This window comes from Danio rerio, chromosome 16, assembly GCF_052040795.2.
Source record: "Danio rerio strain M-AB ecotype USA chromosome 16, GRCz13ab, whole genome shotgun sequence".
NCBI classification, from domain to species: Eukaryota; Metazoa; Chordata; class Actinopteri; order Cypriniformes; family Danionidae; genus Danio; species Danio rerio.
This window is the reverse complement of record NC_141036.1, coordinates 36,553,079-36,576,077: the sequence shown is the minus strand read 5'-3', so window position 1 is coordinate 36,576,077 and position 22,999 is coordinate 36,553,079. Positions and strand designations below refer to the sequence as shown.

The window sequence follows — 22,999 nt, the reverse complement described above, 5'->3', positions numbered from 1 at the left end:
TTTTCATTTCCCGTCTGTTGCTTTCTTGTCTCCTGTGTGAACTGTACATATTTGCACCAGGATTGTGCAGCTAAAGCACAAAATCCTGTCGTTGTTTACTCGCTGTCACTGTTCCAATTTCTTTGGGACAGAAAAGTAGAGGTTTTCACAGTATGTTTACACTGCTCTTTACCAAATAATGAGAAGGAATTGTGCTTGTATTATAATTTCACACTGATGAATAAGGCAAAAAAAAGTTTGTTACATAACATTTGAATGTATTTAAATGACATTTTGCATGTAATGGCTTAGTTATACTTGATATACTAAATGTATGGGTTTTCCTCCAACAAAACAATCAGATAAATTTGTTACAGATAATTGGTAATTTAGCATTCAACTCTTAATTAAATCTAAATAGATTTTTAGTCATATTATTTCATTACATTCTGTCGATAATCTCCTCTTCAGTTCATTTTATCAAAAATACAATGGAAACTCATTGAAGAACTTTCTTCTATATAAGATAAAACAGCAAAATATATATACTTTTTAAATACTATAATTATTAATTATAATTATAATAAAATAATTTTTGTTATTTTTTATTCAATTTAAATATTATTTTTTAATTGATTAATTTCAACTTTGGAATAAAAAGTGCAAATTTCGATTTAAAAAACAAATTATTACATCATAATTATGACATAAAAAGGCATAAGGCTATTTCATAATTAACTTGTTATCATAAGATGTCAACATTTTGTTATAATTATGTTTTTATTTGACAGTTATGAGGCGAGGCAGTAACGCAGTAGGTAGTGCTGTCGCTGGGTCGCTGGTTCGAACCTTGGCTCAGTTGGTGTTTCTGTGGCGTTTCTGTGGCGGTTCTGTGGCGGTTCTGTGTGGAGTTTGCATGTTCTCCCTGCCTTTGCGTGGGTTTCCTCTGGGTGCTCCGGTTTCCCCCACAGTCCAAAGACATGCGATACAGGTGAATTGTGTAGGCTAAATTGTCCGTAGTGTACGAGTATGTGTGTGAATGTTTCCCAGAGATGGGTTGCGGCTGGAAGTAAAAACTTGCTGGATAAGTTGGCGGTTCATTCCGCTGTGGCGACCCCGGATCAATAAAGGGACTAAGCCGACAAGAAAATGAATAAATGAATGACAGTTATGACTAATAATCAGATTTATTACATGATTTTCAGCAGAACTGTTTATTTATTAGTTTATATTAAAAGTTTGCCTTTTTATAGACCACAGAATCCTACAAAATAAAATTTTAAAAGATTGTGTGGCGAAACAAAACATGTTTCTGAGATAAATGAAACACAACATCTAGAATGTATAATCTCACCCGGAAGTAATCGCTGCAAGCTGCCAGGACCGCCTTGTGAGCGTGGAACTTCTGTTCCCCTGCAACCAAAGTGACATCACAGAGCAGTCCGTCCTTGCGCTGCTGATTAAGGGCAGAGAGGACCGAGTCCTGGTGAGATTTGGATTGACACAGCCGCTGTCCTGTCAGCATGTCCTGAGAGCTGAAACACAAGAAAAATGAAGAAAAGCTTGGACATTTGTAATCAACTCATCGTGGAGGCCTGTGCCCAGAAACAATGAGCTGTTCATGAGTGTATGTGTCTCTCTGACTGCTGTGCACTGCTCTATCAATACATCTATTCAGTAAGTGAGATGTCATTGATTCTCGCTGCTCTCGTGGCCCTGAATAGCTCTTTTCAATGCAACATGTTTAGATTTAGCTCCCATTCACTGCTGTACACTTGAAAAAAAAAGGTTATTTAAAAGTATTGACAGCAGAAATGGTGTAGAAAAACCTGGTAATTCATTAATAGTAAGTTACATTACTGTTTATAAACACTGGTTATATGCACATATAGTATATAGAAATTATGTAATTTGTGTTTATAAAACAAAAGAAATATTATTATATTATATTATATTATATTATATTATATTATATTATATTATATTAAATTATATTATATTATATTATATTATATTATATTATATTATATTATATTATATTATATTATATTATATTATATTATATTATATTATATTATATTACTAGTGCAATAACATCACAGCTCTATTTGTTTAAGAAAATAATCTGCTCTTTACCCTACATTTAACAGTATTACTTAACACAAAGTAGCATGGCATTCTGGGAGATGAACGCTTTGGATGACCTCAGATATCCTCCAGAGCTCTTTAAATAATGCTGTCCATGTCACAACACCTCTCATCAAATTCAACAGCGTCTACTTCAAATGAAAGTTCACCGAAGGAGCTGAGGACATGATCACCATCCTCTGAAAGTAGACTGAGGTGTGCAGAATGTACCTGGGAGGAGGCTCGGAGGGCATTTTTCTGGAGGTCAGACGAGGAAAAGGATGAACAACTGCTTCCTGCTGACTCTATAAAACGCCAGACAGGCCCGACTGAGCATGAGCAGAACTCTGCAATCGGAGAACAGAAACAGAAAAAAGAGTGAGAGTGAATAGAAACAGCCTGGGCATCTTAATGAAGCTGCTGAGGTGAAGAGGTTTTACAAATTGAAATTAGTCAGAGTGAAATACGAGAAACTAACTTGATGTATATTACTACATGCTATAGATTTCTGAAAGTGAGATCTGACCACCAGAATGGGGTAAAACAAGGTTAAACACCGGTGCACTTTACTGTCAAGCTCCATGTAAAATAATACAATACTGTAAAGGTATTACAATATATTTATATAAAAGGCTTTGGTAAATGTTTGCAAATGTTTTGCGAATACTATTTATTGTGAAAATTCTAGGTGACAGTAACAGAAATGACATCCTTCAGCTTTAAATTGTTTTTATACATTACGGTTGTATTTAAACCTCATGATGCATCAAATATGTATTCATTCATTTTCTTTTTGACCTGACAAACTTGTTGCAAAGAAAAGTTTATTGTAAGTTATTAGAGTATAAATTTGTAAAAATAAAAAGTTGCAGCAGGCATCAGGTCTCCACAGCAGAATGAACCGCCAACTTATCCAGCATGTTTTACGCAGCGGATGCCCTTCCAGCCACAACCCAACATGGGAAACACCCATACACTCCCATTCATTCAGACACATACAATATAGACAATTTAACTTACCCAATTAACCTATAGCGCATGTCTTTAGACTTGTAGGGGAAACCAGAGCACCCGGATGCATCAAATATCTTTAAAATATTTTGGAATTCTGGGTCTATTTGGACCAACAGAACCATTACTGTATAAAACACCCTTAGCCCATTTTGTAGTTTATCTTATAAACAAATTCCCATTGATAATCCAATGTTAAAAAACATTGAACATGATCATGGTTTACCATGGTATTACAGCATTTACACATTTTGGTCAAAAAAAAAAAAAAATATATATATATATAGGGCCTGGACAAAGAAACTGAAACACCTAGTTTTAGACCAAATTAATTCATTAGTATGTTGTAGTGCATCCTTTTCCGAGACAGTCCTCATGGTTGGGCGTTACCTTAGTGGGCAGTACAATATCCACTACATAGTGGACCTGGTCCATTACGTCATCATGGTTACAGACTGCAACGAGGACATCTTGCCTTTTCCGCCCAATACAGCATCAATTTGTCTTGGGAAGACAGATAGCTGTCCTGCACTGTTTGCAGGACGGGTATCTCGACAGTGGCCTGAGGGATTTGAAGCCATTCTTCTTGCAGAATAGTGGCCAGGTCACTACATGATTTGATGAAGGAAAAAGTTTCCTGACTCGCTCCTCCAAAACACCAAAGTGGCTCAATAATTTTTAGATCTGATGACTGTGCAGGCCATGAGAAATGTTCAACCTCACTTTCATGTTCGTCAAACCACTGATGTATACTGTGTGTTTAAAAATATTTCAAATGAAACCTACACGTTTATTTCTAATAAAACAGCCTCAAACTAGCATTACTCTTAAGAAAACACATACAGTTGAAGTCAGAATTATTAGCCCCCCTTTAATTTTTTTTTTTAAGTTTTTCCCAAATGATGTTTAACAAAGCAAGGACATTTTCACAGTATGTCTTATAATATTTTTTATAAAGTTTTTAAGTTTTTAAAAAACATTTTTTGGTCAAAATGATTAGCCCCTTTAAGCTCTATTCTTTTTGATAGTACAAACCATCATTATACAATAACTTGCCTAATTAACCAAAACTGCCTAATTAACATAATAATCTAGTTAAGCCTTTAAATGTCATTTTAAGCTGTATAGAAGTGTCTTGAAAAATATCTAGTCAAATATTATGTACTGTCATCATAGCAAAGATAAAATAAATCAGTTATTAGAAATGAGTTATTAAAACTATTATGTTTTAAAAACGTGTTAAGAAAATCTTGTCGTTAAACAGAAATTGGGCAAAAAATAAACATGGGGGCGGCAACGCAGTGGTGCAGTGGGTAGCACGTTCGCCTCACAGCAAGAAGGTCGCTGGGTCGATCCTTTCTGTGTGGAGTTTGCATGTTCTCCCTGCGTTCGCGTGGGTTTCCTCCGGGTGCTCCGGTTTCCCCACAGTCCAAAGACATGCGGTACAGATGAATTGGGTAGGCTAAATTGTCCGTAGTGTGTGTGTGTGTGTATGTGTGGATGTTTCCCAGAGAAGGGTTGCGGCTGGAAGGGCATCCGCTGCGTAAAAACCTGCTGGATAAGTTGGCGGTTCATTCCGCTGTGGCGACCCCAGAATAATAAAGGGACTAAGCCGACAAGAAAATGAATGAATGAATGAATGAATGAATGAATGAATGAATGAATGAATAAACATGGTGGCTAATAATTCTGACTTCAACTGTATACCATTAATCAAGTAAATGGTGCTATATACAGGCCCTATTTTCTTTATGAAGAAACAATACATAAGGAATGAAAAAATAACCTATACATGCTTTTGAGTGATTCACACAGTAAATATTCATCCAAAGCAAAATAAAATGCAAGAAATATAGTAAAAAACACAACTTACCTTATTGATGCACAGTGTTCTGGAACACAAAACAGCTACAGGCAATGTTCATTCTGATCTGAAATCAGTTTGTGTCTCAGAGCCTCATGTGATGGTCAAATGGTTTGAAGGCAGAGAGAGAGAAGGTGAACTGATGCAGGACTCAGTTGAGTCTAATGGCCCGTGGAGTCTGAAGCATCCCAGCAGATATTGATCTGATTACAAAACGACCTTCAGCCAGAAGACTGTAAGATGGAGGAGAAAATAGGAGGTAAAGACATGCATAAGAACAATAAAACTAACATTCATGACACAGTGTGACAGTTATTTTCTCGACAGCGTTGACTTGTCACTCAAATGGTCCCATCCATCATCTTTAGCCTGTCACTGACCTACTTAACCAGAGTACACCCTTAATCCATCAAACTAAAGGTGACAGTTTAAGGTAACATTAACACTGCGTTCAAATTGAAGTGTTGGCATAATAACTAAAACTATAATTATATTAACATGTAGACTAATTTTAGATAGTTTGTCATTATTGTTTTGATTGTACATAAATCGATATGTAACGAACACAAATAAATACTGTCACAACGTTCATTCAGATTGGAGTGATTGTTCGAGAGTCCCTCCACAATCACTTTTAAACCCCAACTGTCAAAGGTCTCCTAGCAACAGGGCAGAACCAAGAATATTTGGGCAATAATAAATATAATCCTCACTGAAGACCCGCCCAAAGGCAACCTTATGACATTCAGCTGTGAACTGCTTCGGTATATACCTTCAGCATCCATCGGCAAACACTGTCTAAACGTTTCTGTTTGTTGAAAAGATATGGTAAACATATAGACATCCACGGGCTAAAAAGCGCACGCACGCAGTGTACCTTCGGTTCCAGTGTCCTCTTCTTTCGGTCGAAATGGGTTTATCCGTCGTCGGGTCACTTGTCAACTTTGACTGACCTCAAATAAAATATCTGCATCGACCCCGGGAAAAAAACTGTCCGGAGACAGGGGGTGTTGCTCGTTATGTCTGTGCCCGATGCAGCTGAGCTACTGTAAACGCGAGAGTCTTAATCAGTCCCCGCCTCTTGCGGTCACATGCGCGGGATCATGTGTGTCCATGAGGCGCCGAATATGAAGTACAACCAGAGATTAAAAACATTGTGCAATTGTATTTTAATTACAGTGAAGCATATTTTGATATTAAACTAGTCTTAAACGGATAGTTCACTATAAAATTTAAATTTGTCATCATTTACTCTACTTCCATAATGTTTTTGAGTGTTTTACAAAATATGATCATAACTATACACAAAAGAGTAGTCTAGATTGTAGTTTTTTTTTTCCCAAATGGATGTTGACAGTTTCCGACATTCTTCAAAATATTCATTCATTTTTCTTATTCATGCTTATTCATCAGGGGTAACCACAGCTGAATGAACCACCAACTATTCTGGCATATGTTTTACACAGCAGATGCCCTTCTAGCTGTAACCCAATACAGTCAGGTAAACATCTATTCACTCTCTCATTCACAAACTCAGTACCGCCGCTCTTCCCCATGTTGCTGATAATTACACATACTCAAGTTGTTTGTATTAACTTGCGCAATACTTTACAATTCTGTTTGTGCACCAGCTACATACACATGCACTGTACAATTATTTCACTTTATGTTTTATTTATTATTATATAGTTAGCCTATTATATGATGTAATTATATATTATGTAATTCTTTGCAGTTGTTTATTGTTTTGTTTTTTTCTATTCATGTCTTATTGTTGCTGTTGTTATTGATTGTATCACTGCAATGACAATAAAGTCTCTTTAGTCTTTATTAGTGGATTGGTGTGTTTTAGGCCAGTTTTTGGATTTCTGTACATTAAAATATGAAATAACAAATCCGACTCATAATTCTGAAAGATCAATAATATAAAATGGGTCAAATTACTGTAAGCCACAGGCCATAAACCATTTTTATTGCATCAATTCATTAATGATTTTTATTCTGAATGTTAAATACACAAATTTTAATACACTCATTTTAATAGACTTTTAAATTCTTAAAAACCCTCTGGTTTTCTTCTGTATTGTACATGGAGGTTAAAAGCTGTAATTTGTCACAAAAGAAGATGAGGTGGCCTGATCCAGCACTGCTCCAGGCACCAGCAGCTGCACTGATACAGACAGAGACAGAGGATGCAGCACTGGGACATCTCTACAGGTACAGACACGGGACCGTCCATCACTACAGGTACAGAGAGGGTTTATTCCTTACCTTTTGTAAATATTTGAAATTGGGAATCCTTCTGCAGAAGACATTACCGTGTTTATTTTGATGTAAACTATTATTTTATAATGTAAATATTTGAATGTTTAATTTTGAGTGTTTATATGCAGATTTGTGTATATAAATAAATAAATACATGTTTAAATACATATGTTTATGTGTTTTTGTTCCTCTGTGGGGGCACCACAGTAAAATTTCGCATAAGGCACACTTTTGGCCAGAAGCGGTCCTGCACTCATATACCACGGTCTTCAAAATATTTTATTTTAACTATATTAAATATTTTAACTTATTTTTGTTTGTTTTTTTATTAAATTTTATAATTATTGAATAAAAAGACAGACAATAAATAGATTATATAAGTATACTATATTAGATTAAAAATACTTATATAAAATTAATAATAGGTGGCACAGTGGCTAGCACAGTCACCTCACTGCAACAAGGTTGCTGGTTCAAGTTCCAGCTGGACCAGTTGCCATTTCTGTGGACCAGTTGCCTGCCTGTGTTTGTGTGTTTTTCCTCCAGAAAATGAATAAAAGTAGTATATTTTTAAAAACCCACTCACAATTTCTACCCTATACAATATATTAGAGGCCATTTACACAACACTATTTTCAATTTTTCAAAACTGATATGCTTTGATTTTTTTTTTAGCAGGTTTACATTTTGGAGCCCTTAAAATGTAAACAATATAAAATATGTGGCGTTTTGTGCATGCATAATTCAAGTTCAGCATTTTGCATGAGTGAGCTGACGACTCTTTTTTGTTTCTGTTTCTAGGACCTGCTATAATAGTTGTCTATCAAACTTAAATGGTCAAAGGCAGTCTGTGGAGACACTGTTCGCTGCAGACCCACTGTACCACATGAGTCCATGTAAGAATTGAAATATTACAAATATTCTGATATCTTTGACAATTCAAAACATGAGCTGAAAACAGAGACTGGTGACTTCACAACCCACCAGGGAGGAATGCGGGAAAAACCAGTTCCTGCTGCATTTGCATCTGGCTATGCTGAGACTCAGCTTCATCCCCCAACTCACGCATATGGTCATTTCAATGTTTGAATGTTTTAGATTAACCAAACTGACTTTAATTATCATGTTTGATATCATTTGAAATGTCTCAGTGCGATTGGTACAATGGTCTCATTCTCTCAGAAATAGACATAATCAGAACAATAAATATATAACTTCAGGCATCTTTTGATCCACTGTGAGGGGTGTGACACTAAGTGTGAATGCCTTTTGTTATACATTCACACCCCCTTCCTTGAGGGAATTCTTGGATTATTTAAGGTAAGGCCTAAGAAGGACTCAGGGCGATTCTGCCTAACCAGATCAGCCCATAACATGGGGTCTGCCCCATGTTATGTATATTTCAAAGTCAGGAATGCATCTTTTTCATCTTGGATTTATCTTTGATAATTTGATGTTTTGTATTGATCATTTATGAATTGACTGATTGAATTGGCATAATACATTTACCTGACTAATAAATTGTTATGTTTTGAATGATTCAAACAGAGTTGGTGTTATTATCTTTAGTAGATTGTGGTAATTTCATAGCACCACAAGCCCCTGTTCAGGTTAGTAGCGGACTAGAACACGGTAGACGGAGCATTGCGGCACGTTACACGATGTCTCTAGAGCTCCGACTAACAAATTGGCATTTATTCATGTATACTTAGGCTGTAAAAGGATATCTAAGGGGATAGTCCTTCACCCGATAAACTTTTAATACTATTTAGATAGTATAGTGATTATTCAAAGTTACTACTAGTTTAAGTACGACTGGTCTGCTTAATTCTATAGTAATGATCGTTATATGACTAAATAGCTCTGTCTGATTTAGGAGGTAGCAGACCTATGGGGACCGCATAAAAAATATCCTAATCTGAGTAAGTAGGGTTCTGCCTTTTTAGGATAGCGGTCAATCGCCCCTGTTTAGTGACCAAGACTGACATGCTTGTGCTTAAGAAATTGTATACTCGGCCGGTACAAGATTCAGGATGTTATAGAGATCCCAATGAACGAGAATAACATAAAATGATGAACCGAAGAGAATATTCAATCATAATCTAAAATAATGTGAAAGGAAACAAAATAATCTTCTCAATGTTTTATAATTGGAGTCAGATAAAACGAGGATAAACATATTAATATTCTAAACCATCTCATACTAAAATTGGAGTCAGATATGAGTTAAGTTTAATATAAATCAACATTGTGCACTGGAAAGACCGAACATGCAGTGAACCTTCATCCACCATTGGATACCGTCATTGGACCAACTGGCTGGACCCTACAGTCCGTGAGCACTAGAGTGTAAGCTAATAGCGTTTGCAGCCATGGTTTTAATATCTGTATCTGCAATAGACTAACACACAAGTAAAAATGCTATTTAAATAGAAGTTACCATATTTTGCTAAACTCCCCTAAATATAGTTTTAAGTCTGGCCCTTAGCTTTGCTGGGGCCCCCTAGTGGGTCCTTTCAAAACTGAGAACCGCAGACCGTGGCGATAGTCAAAATGTGGCTTCACACATCACCGAAAGTATGGTGTTGCATAGCCAAATAGTTTACAAAGGTGTTATACAAATCTGTTTTTGTTTGTTTTTTAGTTTCTCACAGTCAACCACAGCATTTTTTTTTTCTTTTTATATAAACAGCACGTTTTATTGCGCACCCATTGTCTTTGACACACTCAGACTGACATCTGACACACTCACTTGGGCGGTCCCTTATCAAAAAACCTTTAGGATAGCCTACACTTTTGTACGTAACGGTTCATTTTTACACCTTTAAGGTACTGTGTGGTACACATTTGTACTTTTTAGGTAGTAATGTGTGTCTTTAAGAAGCTGTTAGGAAGAACATTTTAACTTTCAAAAAAGTACCGCCCTAGGGACAGATCTTTATTTCTCATTACACTCAGCAGTCTCATAAAGGAACTGAGTAAGTCATTTCATAATTTGTCGGTCGTCAGCTAGCTGGCATGGATAAGTTAAAATCTTTATTCAGCTTCGCTCAGAAACAGGAGACCAGTTTAGGATTCGGACTTATTTCTATCATAACTGTGGGAAGCGAGCACGTCTTCTCGGTCTTTGCTTTTAAGTGCCCTTGCAATGATTGGAACTTCGTGTATGGCAACGTCTGCCTCCTCGTGCCCGCAGCTGCACTGCTCATCCTAAGTTACATGTTGAGCAACAAAACATGGAAATTATTCACCGGTCTGTGCTACAGGAGATCGAGACTATGTCGTTTTAATTATACGTTTGGCTTTCTGTGCGTTTTTCTTCAAATCACCGTGACTGCAATGGTTGCACCTCTCAGCTGGATCGCAGTCGCTCTGCTTAAAGGAGAGTTTTTCGAGTGTTCAATGACTGGCGCCAACTTTACCCTCTTCAGACGTCACATTTGCAGCGATAAGTATCCTCACTGTCGAACAGACCTGGAGAAGTTCCCCTGTGCTAGCACTGCCACTGGAATCCCGCAAAGTGAGAGAGAAGCTGTTCTGTCCCTCATACGAGCAGAGTCACAGGTGAGCAGACTCCGGCAGAGATGTTGACTTGCCATGAAATCATTTCACCTTTTGTACGAAAAAAGCAAATATACGAAGTATTAAGTATTTGAATAAATTACAAAACATAATTCAGCATTTGAAAGAAAGTATTTAACTCTAAAAGGGGCATCGTATCCTATCATATGGGCAAATAACTGAGAAAACGAGTCTAATTTCTATGTGTCCATTTGAAAAGTTATTTGTCGTGAATGCTTACATCAGGTTATTTTGTTCATTATACTTATCTAACAGGAAGCACTTGTAAACTTCACTTCCCTTTTTGGGAAACTATTCTGCTTCATATATCAAAATTTTTTACAGCTAATCATGTTTATGTAAAATATTTTAATAAACTAAATTTTAGCAATCGGTTTCTACATGCAAGTAATAGATTTCATTTGTTGTGTTATAGGAATTATTCCTCAAAATTTGTCATTCTTAACTTACATTGAAATAGATCTAAACATATATTGTTTATTGTTTATCAGAATTAGTTGCAAAGAAAAGTTGATTGTAAGTCATTAAGTATAAAGTTTGTAAAAAGTAAAAAAAAAAAAGTTGTAGCAGGCATCTGTAAGAAATATTTCATTCATTCATCCATTCATTCATTCATTCATTCATTCATTCATTCATTCATTCATTCATTCATTCATTCATTCATTCACTTGTCCAGCATATGTTTTACGCAGCAGATGCTCTTCCAGCTGCAACCCATCTCTGGAAAACATCCATACACACTCATTCACACTCATACACTATGTAAAGTTTCACAAACTAATTTCGAGAGGAGCATGAAATATGATTGACCGCAGCTGGTATCTCATTTACAATCATTAGTTAGCCAATCAGATTAATCCAAACTCACTATAAGTAGCATAGCAAATAATTACTCCCTTATCTTCGTTTTCCGAAGAAACCCCCCATCCACCCCATCTCCCCCTTTCTTCCTTTACCACAGGGAGCTCTCGAGAACTACCTGATCTCGTACTCCCCTTACATGCTCAATCGACCAGGCTGCTGCCCTGGCTCAATTATCTCCGAGCTCAGTCTTCTCTCTCGGGGCAGCATGCCAAACCTGCTACCATTTGTCAAACAATATCTAAGTGTGAACTCTTGAAGGACAATTTAGTCAATCCAATTCACCTGTACCACAGGTCTTTGGACTGTGGGGGAAACGGGAGCACCCTGAGGAAACACATGCGAACACGGGGAGAACATGCAAACTCCACACAGAAATGCCAACTGACCCAGCTGGGACTCAAACCAGCAACCTTCTTGCTGTGAGGCGACATAGAAATAATTTATTATTGAGTTAATTAATATCGTAGGTAAACATATCCTGGCTGGGGGATTCATTCATTCATTTTCCTTCGGCTTAATCCCTTTGTTTATCAGGGGTCGCCACAGCAGAATGAACCGCTTACTTTTGCTGTGTGGCGATTGTTCTACCCACTGCACCACCATGTGACCCCTATCCTGGGGATGTACACTTTTTAAAGAATCAAAATTACTTTGTCAATAGCAATTAATTAATTTTCTGATCAATTTTAAATACATTTTCTTACTGTTTTCCCTTTTAAATGATTACAAATTTTTTAAAAAAAGAGTCATGCAGGGAATTCTGGGAAAGTCATTTTATAGTTACACTGTAAACGATTTCTGTTGTTTTCACGGTATTATACTGCATTTCTCAACAGTTGTTTACTGTATAAGCTGTGCACAGTGTGTTACTGTATATATTGCTGTTTTCACAGCATGATAATGTATTCTCAACATTTCCATACTGTGAACATGATTAACAGTATGCTACTGCAGATTTTACAATGAATTTTGGGAAAAAATCATTTACTGTGCATCTAAATACAGTACTGCAAATGACCATGAAAAACTCTACACACACTTTATATTATTATTATGTTTATTTTTTTTGACAAAGTATTTTGTGAAGAAAAATAAAATAACCTATTTCTTCAGACTGTTCAGTGCATAAAGCTGTCCCCTGGTTTTCCATATTTGGGTGTACTGCACCTTATTTTATAAGGTTAACATGAAAATATTAAATCATTTTTAATCAACATAAATTTGTGCTTAACCAAAACGTAAACTGGAACAAAAGTAATTGATTCATGAAACCAAAGTTAGCTTAAATGTCATAATGACCAGCCTGCTTTAGACGGATTCATGAGGTTAGGGCACCCGTCATCACCATGGAGGTCACATATCTCCGCATTTTCAAAACAATATTTTAAAATACCCACCATCTCTATAAATAAACCACAGACTTGAGTTTAAAACAACTACATTCCCGCATGAAAAACGGTTAAAACTAAATTTCATAACACATTCATTATAGAGCCATCTAAGACCGGGGCAAGTCTCACATGTCTAGCCGATTATAACCTCGTTTCGCCGGATACATGAGTGATGATGGACACCCTGGAGGTCAGAATCTCCGCTATCGGCAAAGCACGCTTACAATTTACACATGATATCTATAAATAAACCACAGATTTAAGTTTGTAAGAACTACATTCTCGCATGAAACACTGTTAAAATTTCATTTCGTGACATATTAAACGCAATATTTATAATATTAGCTGGGCTTTCTCATCCGCCATTACCATTTGCTTGTTGATGTGAAATGAATTCTGGGAGAAAAAAATATTAATTCTCAAAACACTTCAAACGAACTTTATTCGTATTGTCAAGATCAGATATATGTAATAATTTCGCTGGTAAAGTGAATAAAAAACAATGTTACTATATTGTAATCAATTTCACGTTTGCACTGGTTCGGTTCAGCACTCGAGCGACTCTGAATCGTATTGAACCGTTTGCTCGGGAATTATTTGATCACACGTGTTCACAAGCACATTCAGCAATATGCAATTAGTGTATAATTAGTGTATAAATGCGTGTGGCCAAGCAGTATAACGAAATAGTAATGAATCATATACAAAAAGGAATCTGTTTTAGGCGGATTCGATTCTTTACTGTTCACTAAGGAGCCGATTCATAGAACCGAACGGACACGACTCGACATGCAGGCAACGGCTCTCCTAATTTGAAATTCACCTGTCGTCTTTCATCCAGCGAATTCATCCTTGGTAAGTGTTTTAAAGTCAAATTTTGTCCGTTAAAGGATTGTTTTATAAGTATTTCTGTGTATTGTGTGTGTAATTTAAAAGAATTAACCAAGTGACATTAGTTGTAGGTTCTTATGTTATGTCACGCTATCCGTTAACAAACGGTATTTTAAACAAGAAATAACAGACGCCAGGCGGTCATTGTAGTGTTTGCGAGGTATTAGATACAGTAAGTTTATCTTGAGTGAGTTTTTGACCATACGTTAAGTTACCTGAAAAACATAACTTCAACTTATTGTAACTGCATTAATGAATTCTCTATTTCAGCACAACACTGAGATGAAGGCGAAGTCACCATGAAAAGTTAAACGTTTACCGTTAAGGTAAGCTCTGGTCTTCACATAACGTTAGTCATTATGACTAAGCTATCATTATGGTAAAATTTTTCAACTGTAAGTTAGTTATTTAAACTAAACTCATAATGAAATGAGTCTTAACTGTTTTATTAAATGGAGCTGAAAATTAAATGCAGTTGAATTATTTTAAGCTAACGTTAATATTAACAAAATACATATTAATTGTCTATTTCTCAATAATGTTAATGAGCTTGATGTATAGTGTGTCATTAATTGTACATTTAATTTTTGGTGTTCAGGTGTACCTGAGGTGAGTGTACGTTCTGAGTACACAGATATAAGCCAAAGTCATATCCATCCTAATCTAAGAGAAATTGATGGGGTCAGGGAATGATTTGTGTACAAATGTATTTTAACCCCATACAGATTGGTATGGTTGTACCATAGATTTAGATTAATTAATGTTAAGTCTTATTTTACTCTTATTATATTTATCTGTTTTTCAGCTACAGTAATTGATGTTGAAAAACTGATGCAACCAATCACTCCTCACTTGATTATTCAAGGTAATGTCGATGTCTTCCTCATTTTGATTAGATTTTTAAATGTCAAGTTGTTCACAGATTTGTTGTGAGGAGTTTTATGTACAACCTCTTTTTCTTCTTCCAGCAGTTCCTAAGAAAACTTTAAGAAAAAAAAAACATCTGGTGTTAAAACAGCCACGGCTATGCTATTTGCCTACCAAGTGCTGAGTAAATATTAGACAAACATTTTTTTCTTTAACTGTTGTCTTTGTGTTTATTAGCAATTTTACTGGGCGTATGTGTTTGTTTGTTTTCAAACAGCCTGGGAACTGTAAGTTTAGTTCAATATGTTATTTTATGCTATTCATTTTTGTCTTAACATGGATTGCATGTTGAAGCTATCGTTTTATAGTGGGAAAATGTAAAATACAATGGCATAATGATTCTGCTTGTTCAAAGAAGGTACTTGATTTAGTTTTCCTCAAGCGACACATCAGTTTTTATGACTATTGCTTGACACTTGAATTGAAGGGACAGTTCACCCCAAAATGAAAATAATAGCATCTTTGGCATCCTCCACTTGTTTCAAAATAGTTATATATTTAATTTGTTTCGTTGAACACAAACTCGTATTTTTTAAAGAAATTTGGTTCAAATATGGATGTCAATAGTTACTGGTTACTAACATTCTTCAAAATATCTGCTTCAGTGTTTAACAGAAATTCAAACTAGTTTAAAACACGTGGAGTAAATAGTGGCAAAATAGTAAACTATTCCTTTAAATATTTTATTCTGAGACTTATTTATATGTGTCTTGTCTTTTTTATTCATATTGTCCTTCTAGCCCAGATTGTGATGGACCTGGAATGCGACACCAGTTACTCTTAAGACAAGAACCGAATAAAGCACAGATGTGGAGGGATTTGCAGCCAAACTAACTGGAGAGAAGGAACCTTTAGGTAAAAGCACCTGCTTTATTTAGATCTGAAGTATTTTATTTGACATAGAGATTTATTGTTTTAATTCTAATTTAAAGCAAACAAGGTTGAGCACCCCTGATCTAAAAGCTCAAAAATGCTGTCTCCGTGATAAGGTTAAATGTAGTTTAGAAATAGATTCATTAGGATCAATGCTTAAAGTAAACATTTTCTTCTCTCTGTAGACCAAACATGTTTACTATCCCTCACATTTTAATAAATTGTTTCTGTTTTTGTTTCTTACAGTGTGGGTGAACATACTACCTGGATGTCCAACAAAGGCTGCACAAGAGCTCATTTGATAGCACACATTCTGTCCTGTCTACATCTCTGATGACCTGGAAGTGCTTCGACATCAGTGAGTAATACATCTTTATATTGTCATGCATACAGGATTTCTGTAAGCTTAGCTTTAATGTTAGTTTGTAATCAGCAGTGACTGTTTTAAAAAATTAAGTATTTAAATTATTCTCAACGTTTTACTGATGCTGTGCACAGTAACGTTATGATGATTTAGTTTGAGGAAATGTCACTAGAGGGTTTGTATAAAAAATAAATAAATAAATAAATTGTATGAAATGACTCGATAAAATGTTTATTTGTCTCGCTGACATGCCATCACTGCTGCATATTAAAATACAGTAATACGAATTGACCGCAGAATATTACCACAAACATTTCATGAAGTAGGCTAGACTGCTCTTTAGTTCTCTACTCAACTTTAACACATTTCCTCGTGTCGCTGAGCCTCTCTGCAGATTTTGCCAAAAATGAATACTTAGTGATTACTTTGTTTTATGCAAACCAAATATCAGTAACTCATCATTAGCCTTATTTTTAAAAATCACCCACGGCTTTCATGTTCTCTAACGCAATCTTATCTGTAAGTTAGAAGTGGATTTATACGTGTTAAAAGCCTAAAAGTATTTAATTAACATTAGTCACGTTAAATTAGATTATTTTTATTTATTTAATTTTAAATATGTAGCCTCTTAAAGTGAGAATGAACTGTGTTCACCCCTCTTAAATTCGTGGAAGCACTAGTAGTGTGATCATGGAATCAGATATTCGAGCTATACAGAGTCGGACATTAAGTTAAGATGAGACTTTATTTTTTACACACCTGTGTGGATATATTTTATATATTTTATATATATATATATAAAAACAACAGTGCAGTGTTTCGTTTCTGAATGAATTAAATGGTTTGAGGGATGATTAGTTTTTACTTCAGTGATTGATTTTGCCTGTCATTTTTGCAGGATCATCAGAAGTGCTGCTGCCCTTTTTCACTGTCCCTTTCCACATCATTTGGCCTTCATCATTTCCTGTCTTGTAGCAGTATTTTCACCCGTTTTTAAAATTGTAATAATTTTTGATGCATTAATTGTTGACTGGTTTTAATGATCAATTGTTTATTAGTGTTCTGTTGCTTTGTTATATTGAATTATTGCTACTGTTTTAGCATGGTTTACACAATAAACCTTTATTGTGAAGTTAAAGTTTCAGTTTCTTTATTTTTCTTGTATTTCTTGAACAGTTTAAATAACACTTGTGCAATTTTTGAACATTTTTACCCATTATAAAGTAGCACTATTAAATAAAATAAAATAACATTTAATAACTGTAAAATACTATACAGTAATAATAAAAGTAACGTTAAAATACCGTAGTTCTTCATGGTAAAAATGTACAATAAAATACTGTTTTCAGTTTTGCAGTATGTGTATCACTACTGTAATTGGTGTTACAGTAAAAATCAACAACAGTAAAATGATGTATTACATTTTACAGTAAATGTAATACTAATGTAATTAGTATTACAGTAATGTTACCGTTTTATGAAATACAGCAGCTACTGGATAATTGTTGCCAGTAACTTACTGTTGATTTAACAAGAAATCGTTTACAGTGTATTTATCGTATACAGTGAGGATGTTGTTAACCAGGTTACAGACATTTACTGTAGCAATCATTTTAAATGATTACAAATGGACTTTTATTGGGGAGGTCAGAGAGGAAGTCAGATTTTTATTTTTAGCTTCAAATAAAAAAATAAAATAACAATAAATTGGTCCTTTTTATAAAGCATGAGATTAAATTCTATATAAATATACAGAAAATAGAAAAAATCATTAGGTTTATTTGAGTCCACATTTAAAAAAAAATACATTTATTTTTTCATTTTTCATTTTCATTTTCTACTCTTGCATTTTTAAGAGTTCAAATGGGGTTTTTCAATGTATTTGCAATGTTTACCCTAAATACGTCATGTAGTCACAACGTCATGTTTAGGATAAGTTTTGAATCATTATGTTATGTTGAACAGACTTACATATTATCCCACCGTTGTATATGTGCTTCATAAAGGGCAACATGTAAAGAGTTTTCATATATCAATTGCTTTTCGTTGATATTCTGTGAACAGCTTGTATCAAAAACAGAAAAAAACCTCCTCTGATTTCCTAATCAAACTGTAGTAAGAGTCATTTTAATTGATCATAATGTCATAATCTAAATAAATAAATAAATATTATATGCTTTATTTACTGCTGCTTTCTCAAGGCAGTCATTTTAGCCTGATCTCACGTAAAAACAAAAGTATGAATTAGCAAAGGATGGCATTTACATGTAAATGTGTAGGGTACTAAAAATGTACTGAAAGGTACTAAAATGTAATATTTTTCTGAAGAAGGCATGCCCCTAACTCTATTATTTGGGGGTGTGAGTGACCAAATCTGATCTGATCAACTGGTCTGGTTACAGAATTGCCCTGAGCTTCTTTACACTCTTCAAACCAAGACAGAACGTCCTGCAGGTGTCTGAAACAAACAATGGGAATTTAAACAGAGTGGAATCAGAGACTTTGTGCCCTGTGGGTAACAGGGAGTTATTTGAATGGAAGACCCCAAGGCACACCCTCTATAGTTGGTCAAAGATTCATAACCATTAGGCATGCCTGTGGGGAACATTTAAAACATTTTCACTTTAATTGAAGACCCCAGATAAAGGTACACTTTCTGCATTATCAAGAATTACAAATTTGATTATGCCTTTATCTTTTTTCATATAATTGCTCAGAGACATCTCAAATTATATCAAACATGATGGTTTAAACTGCTTGCATTGACAGAACATTTGTATTTTGCTATGATCTTTGTGAACGTAATGTGTAGTAGTGAAAATACTAAATAGAGAGCTAGTTTGTATCTTAGCTCTCTTTCTTGCCATATCTCATATGTAACTAATGGTTTTGAAGTCAAATAATGCAGCAAAAACGCAAAGAACTGAGTAGGCTATAGCTTAAAAAAAAAAAAACTCCATCTGTTTTGCTGTTGATGTGATTTGCTTTCTACACTGTACAAAACGCAGGTTTCCGCACAATTCGTTCCTGTTGCCCCATCACAGATTGATTAACAAATTTAAGTGGATTGAACATAAAACAAATAAGTTGTCCCAAAACAATCTCAAGACTTGTGTTGTTTCAGCTCATTTTAAATAAGTTGTTTGAACAACAGCAAAATTTTTATGCATAATAGTATATAGAACATATTTTATATATCACTAGACAAGACTTTTGCTCTAGCCGGAAGGTAACAGAATTTTTTTTTCTACAATGTCAGGGAAACAAAGACGAACATCTTGTGAGTGCAGGAAAAAATGCCATTGATTTAAATTTTTTTTAAAAATGCCGCAGTAAAAGTCTGTAACCTGGTTAACATCCTCACTGTTTACAGTAAATAACCATAAAATGACTTTCCCAGAATTTCCTGCATGACTTTTTAAATTTTGTATCATTTAAAAGTGAAGACCATAAGAAAATTTATTTTAAATTTATCATAAAAATAATTAATTGCTATTGACCAAGTAATTTTGATTCTTTAAAAAAATGTACATCCCCCAGGATAGGGGCAACATGGTGGTGCAGTGGGTAGCACGATTGCCTTACAGCAAGAAGGTTCGAGCCCTGAGTCAGATGGAATTTCTGTGTAAAGTTTGCATGTTCTCCCGTGTCCGCGTCCTCTGGGTGCTCCGGTTTGCCCCACAGTCCAAAGACATGCAGTATAGGTAAATTGAATAAGCTAAATTGACCGTAGTGTATGTGGGTGAAAGATTTCCAGGTGGCAACCCCTGATAAATAAAGAGACTAAGCTGAAAAGAATATGAATGAATGATCAGTTATGTACATTGAAGTTTGATGATATATCAAATTTTATATCAAATAAGGATTATGTATACAACAGTTCTGTCTGGTTCTTGAATCTGATTGGCTGATTTATATTTATAAGGACAGTATTTTAACAGTTACTTTCCTATCCCGCTTCTCAGCAGTGTTATTCAGAGACCTTACCCCCGAACACCCCCTCCTTATCACATACACAACAGCAGTATGGTAGTGATTGCGCTGCTTTTTCGGGGTTAATTATTGTGATATCCCGATTGCAACAGAGAAATACTGTAGACTCTAATAGACTGTAATACTGTAAGGAGATATCTGATGGAGAGAATTTCATGTCAAATTCAGCCTTATAATCTTAAAATGTCAGCAAAATCACCTGTTTTGTCATCACTTTATACATTACACTTGGGAATCATTCAAACACTAGCTCCAAAATGGCGTTGGTGAATTAGTAACACTTCTGCTCTTTAGACGTCAGCTGCAGATGTAATAAAAAAGTTCCTAAATCAAAAGGGTGTTTAGACTTTCAGTGTTTCATTTTTTTTATATATATACACGAGTGTGCCGTCGAACTGTTGTATAAACGCAATATCACACTTGTAGCAGTGTGATATGGCTGTATATCAGCACTGGTGGGATGCTAAGGCACTTGGCCTCATCGCTCTGCTACTCGTCTGATATTGCTCATAAATATATACTTCACAATGTGTGTTACTATAATGCTGTTAGCAGTTGTGTGAATGATACAGAGCACCTTCTATGTATTAGTATGTTTCTAAGCTGTTTGTGATGAGCATTGGTTCATCATAGAACTTTTCACATCACCACTGCTTTTGGTGGTGTTTTGGTCTGTAGCCTCATTCACACTACCTGTGACTGTAGCTGCATAACTTTTGAAGTCGCGAGTCGGCATCTCCACCTTGAGGTTGCTTAGGTAACATTCATGTATGATATGCACTGAGAGCCAATAAGTTTTCTTGCAGCTGAATATATAAAAATTGTGCAGGAGAAAGCACTAACTATAAAAAGAATCAGTACGCTGGTAGTGTGAATGGGGCTTTTGTAGCAATGTGCATTGGTGTATTAACACTATAACGAACTAATTGAGGTTTTCTGAGGTATTTTATTAAAGGTAAAGGTTTATTGTTAATATTAATTTAATTACTGTAAATTTCATAGATTTTTTTCAAGTGAAAAAAATTACTACAATGTTCATAAGTGCTTTTAGATTATAGGTTATTTTAACAAATGATGTTTGCATTCATAAGGCCCTCCAATAAAGTCCTACCTGTGCTACAACACATCTGATGGTGTATTTTTCAATATTTATGACTCTTTATAGCATGCTATTAATCATTTAAATAACTCTGTAAAATACTTCTAGGTGCTTGGCTGGACCCTGATAGCTTCTGTCATGCTGTTCACCTTCCTGCTCACATGCATGGCCAGATGCTACTCTCCAATCAGTTACATGCAGCTGAAGTTTTGGAAGATGTACACTCAGAAGGAGAGTGACTTTTTGGACAGCTACACATCTCAACATGCCGAGAATCTTGCTAAGAGAAACATAACCAGTTTCTTTGAGTTAACCAAACCCATTCCTATAAAGAGCCCTCCAAGACAGGCCTGGGAGAAGGTCTCGAGGTTCTACAAGTACCAAAACATGAACCAATACTACAGCATCCTGCACAAGTATGTGTGCACTTGTGAGGACCTTGAAAACCCAGCCTCAAGAGGTTCAGTGAGGTCTGAAAATGATTTCTCAAATCCAGCAGCACTTGCTTTTGTAGATGAGAGCAAAATGGTCCTGTAGATATGCACACATCCTTTCCTTTTTACTCTTTACCATGTTTTTGTGGTCAAATGTAACAGAACTTCTATTTTTTGGCTGTTCCTTCTTAAGTTTCGTAGTTCTACTCTCTTTTTAACACATTGAAACATTCATTTTTATATTACTTTTTTCTTTAAACATTTTTATATGAACAATACTTAACCTTGCTTATGGCAAATGAGTCTATGTTTGAATGTAGTTTTCTCATACATTTGTGTTCGAACCGTGCTATTTTTAGCGTACAAATACAAATAAAAAATGCATTGTAAAAGTTGATTATCAATGGAGTTTACTTGTTAACAGTGGTTCAGGAGGGGAACCACGCCTCACTTTGTCTTTTTAACCAATCACCTTCTCCCTAAAAACTCCTCATCCACCACCAGTGTGCAGCATCCACCTGGATGACATAACTGCAGCGATGTTGCGCCAGACCTGGCACCACACATCAGCTGATTGGTGGGGAGGAGACAGAGCGATGAAGGGATGGTTAGGAGGTCATAATAGACAGTGGGCAGTGGGCCAGGATGCCGGGGTATAACAACTACACATTTTTGAAGGTAATGCAGGGATTTTTGTTTGAGATATTTTTAATGATTTTTAGTTTTTTCAAATAAGAAAGACCAATACAAACCTCTAACCCATACCAATCCAGCAGGGTGATAGCGCTCACATTAGCCTAAAACATAAAATGTACAATTTTACATGTAGGTTCAAATACAAATGCAAAGAAATAATAATAATAACAATAAATAAAAATAAATTATTAAGAATTTAGTTTAAGAATATCGTCCCACAGATCATTCGAAATGGAACCACACAGGTCCTCTTCCCGAGCACTCTTAATGTTATCTGTAAGGGATGATGAATAATTCAGAAGTAGAAACAATACAGAATAGGGATGCAACGATTAACCAATTTCACTATTAATGGTGATTTAATTTGTCACAGTTAATTAATCATAAAGGCCTCTCAACACCGTGTTTCTGCATAAAACAAAACTGCTGCAACTTAAAATGATGCCAACTGAGTGCGAGTTTGAAATTCCGAGCTTGTACTGTACACCATGCACACTGGATTAACTATGGCTGAGGCTATTAACTAAGGGCCTGTCATATATCATGTGTTTTGCACACGCAAGCTCGTGCTTTCCAGACGCACATACTAGTTGAAAATGAATGCCGCGAGCACCTACACTGAAAAAAAAAATGCAAAAT

General features: G+C 35.3%; 3 protein-coding genes across 8 annotated transcripts in view; 2 read left to right on the top strand and 1 right to left on the bottom strand.

The window, feature by feature from the left end:
* The window catches only part of klhl32 (kelch-like family member 32), a 40,089-nt gene extending 34,032 nt beyond the window's left edge, over nucleotides 1–6,057 (bottom strand). For 2 of the 5 annotated variants that reach the window (XM_087284868.1, XM_087284867.1), the window contains exons 1-4: nucleotides 5,859–6,057; nucleotides 4,991–5,214; nucleotides 2,338–2,453; nucleotides 1,334–1,514 (exon numbers count right to left, since the gene is read on the bottom strand). In XM_087284868.1, coding sequence (XP_087140994.1) covers nucleotides 1,334–1,514; nucleotides 2,338–2,360 — 204 coding nt within the window. In that variant the 5' untranslated portion in view covers nucleotides 2,361–2,453; nucleotides 4,991–5,214; nucleotides 5,859–6,057. 5 annotated transcript variants of the gene reach the window in all.
* The window catches only part of fbxl4 (F-box and leucine-rich repeat protein 4), a 420,342-nt gene that overhangs the window by 374,599 nt on the left and 22,744 nt on the right, over nucleotides 1–22,999 (top strand). The gene's annotated exons all lie outside the window — the stretch shown is intronic.
* On the top strand, nucleotides 10,066–22,059 carry calhm6 (calcium homeostasis modulator family member 6). Its single transcript, NM_001079661.1, is given in 2 exon segments — nucleotides 10,066–10,810; nucleotides 21,339–22,059. Coding segments are annotated over 2 exon segments (975 nt in total). The 5' UTR covers nucleotides 10,066–10,264; the 3' UTR covers nucleotides 21,768–22,059.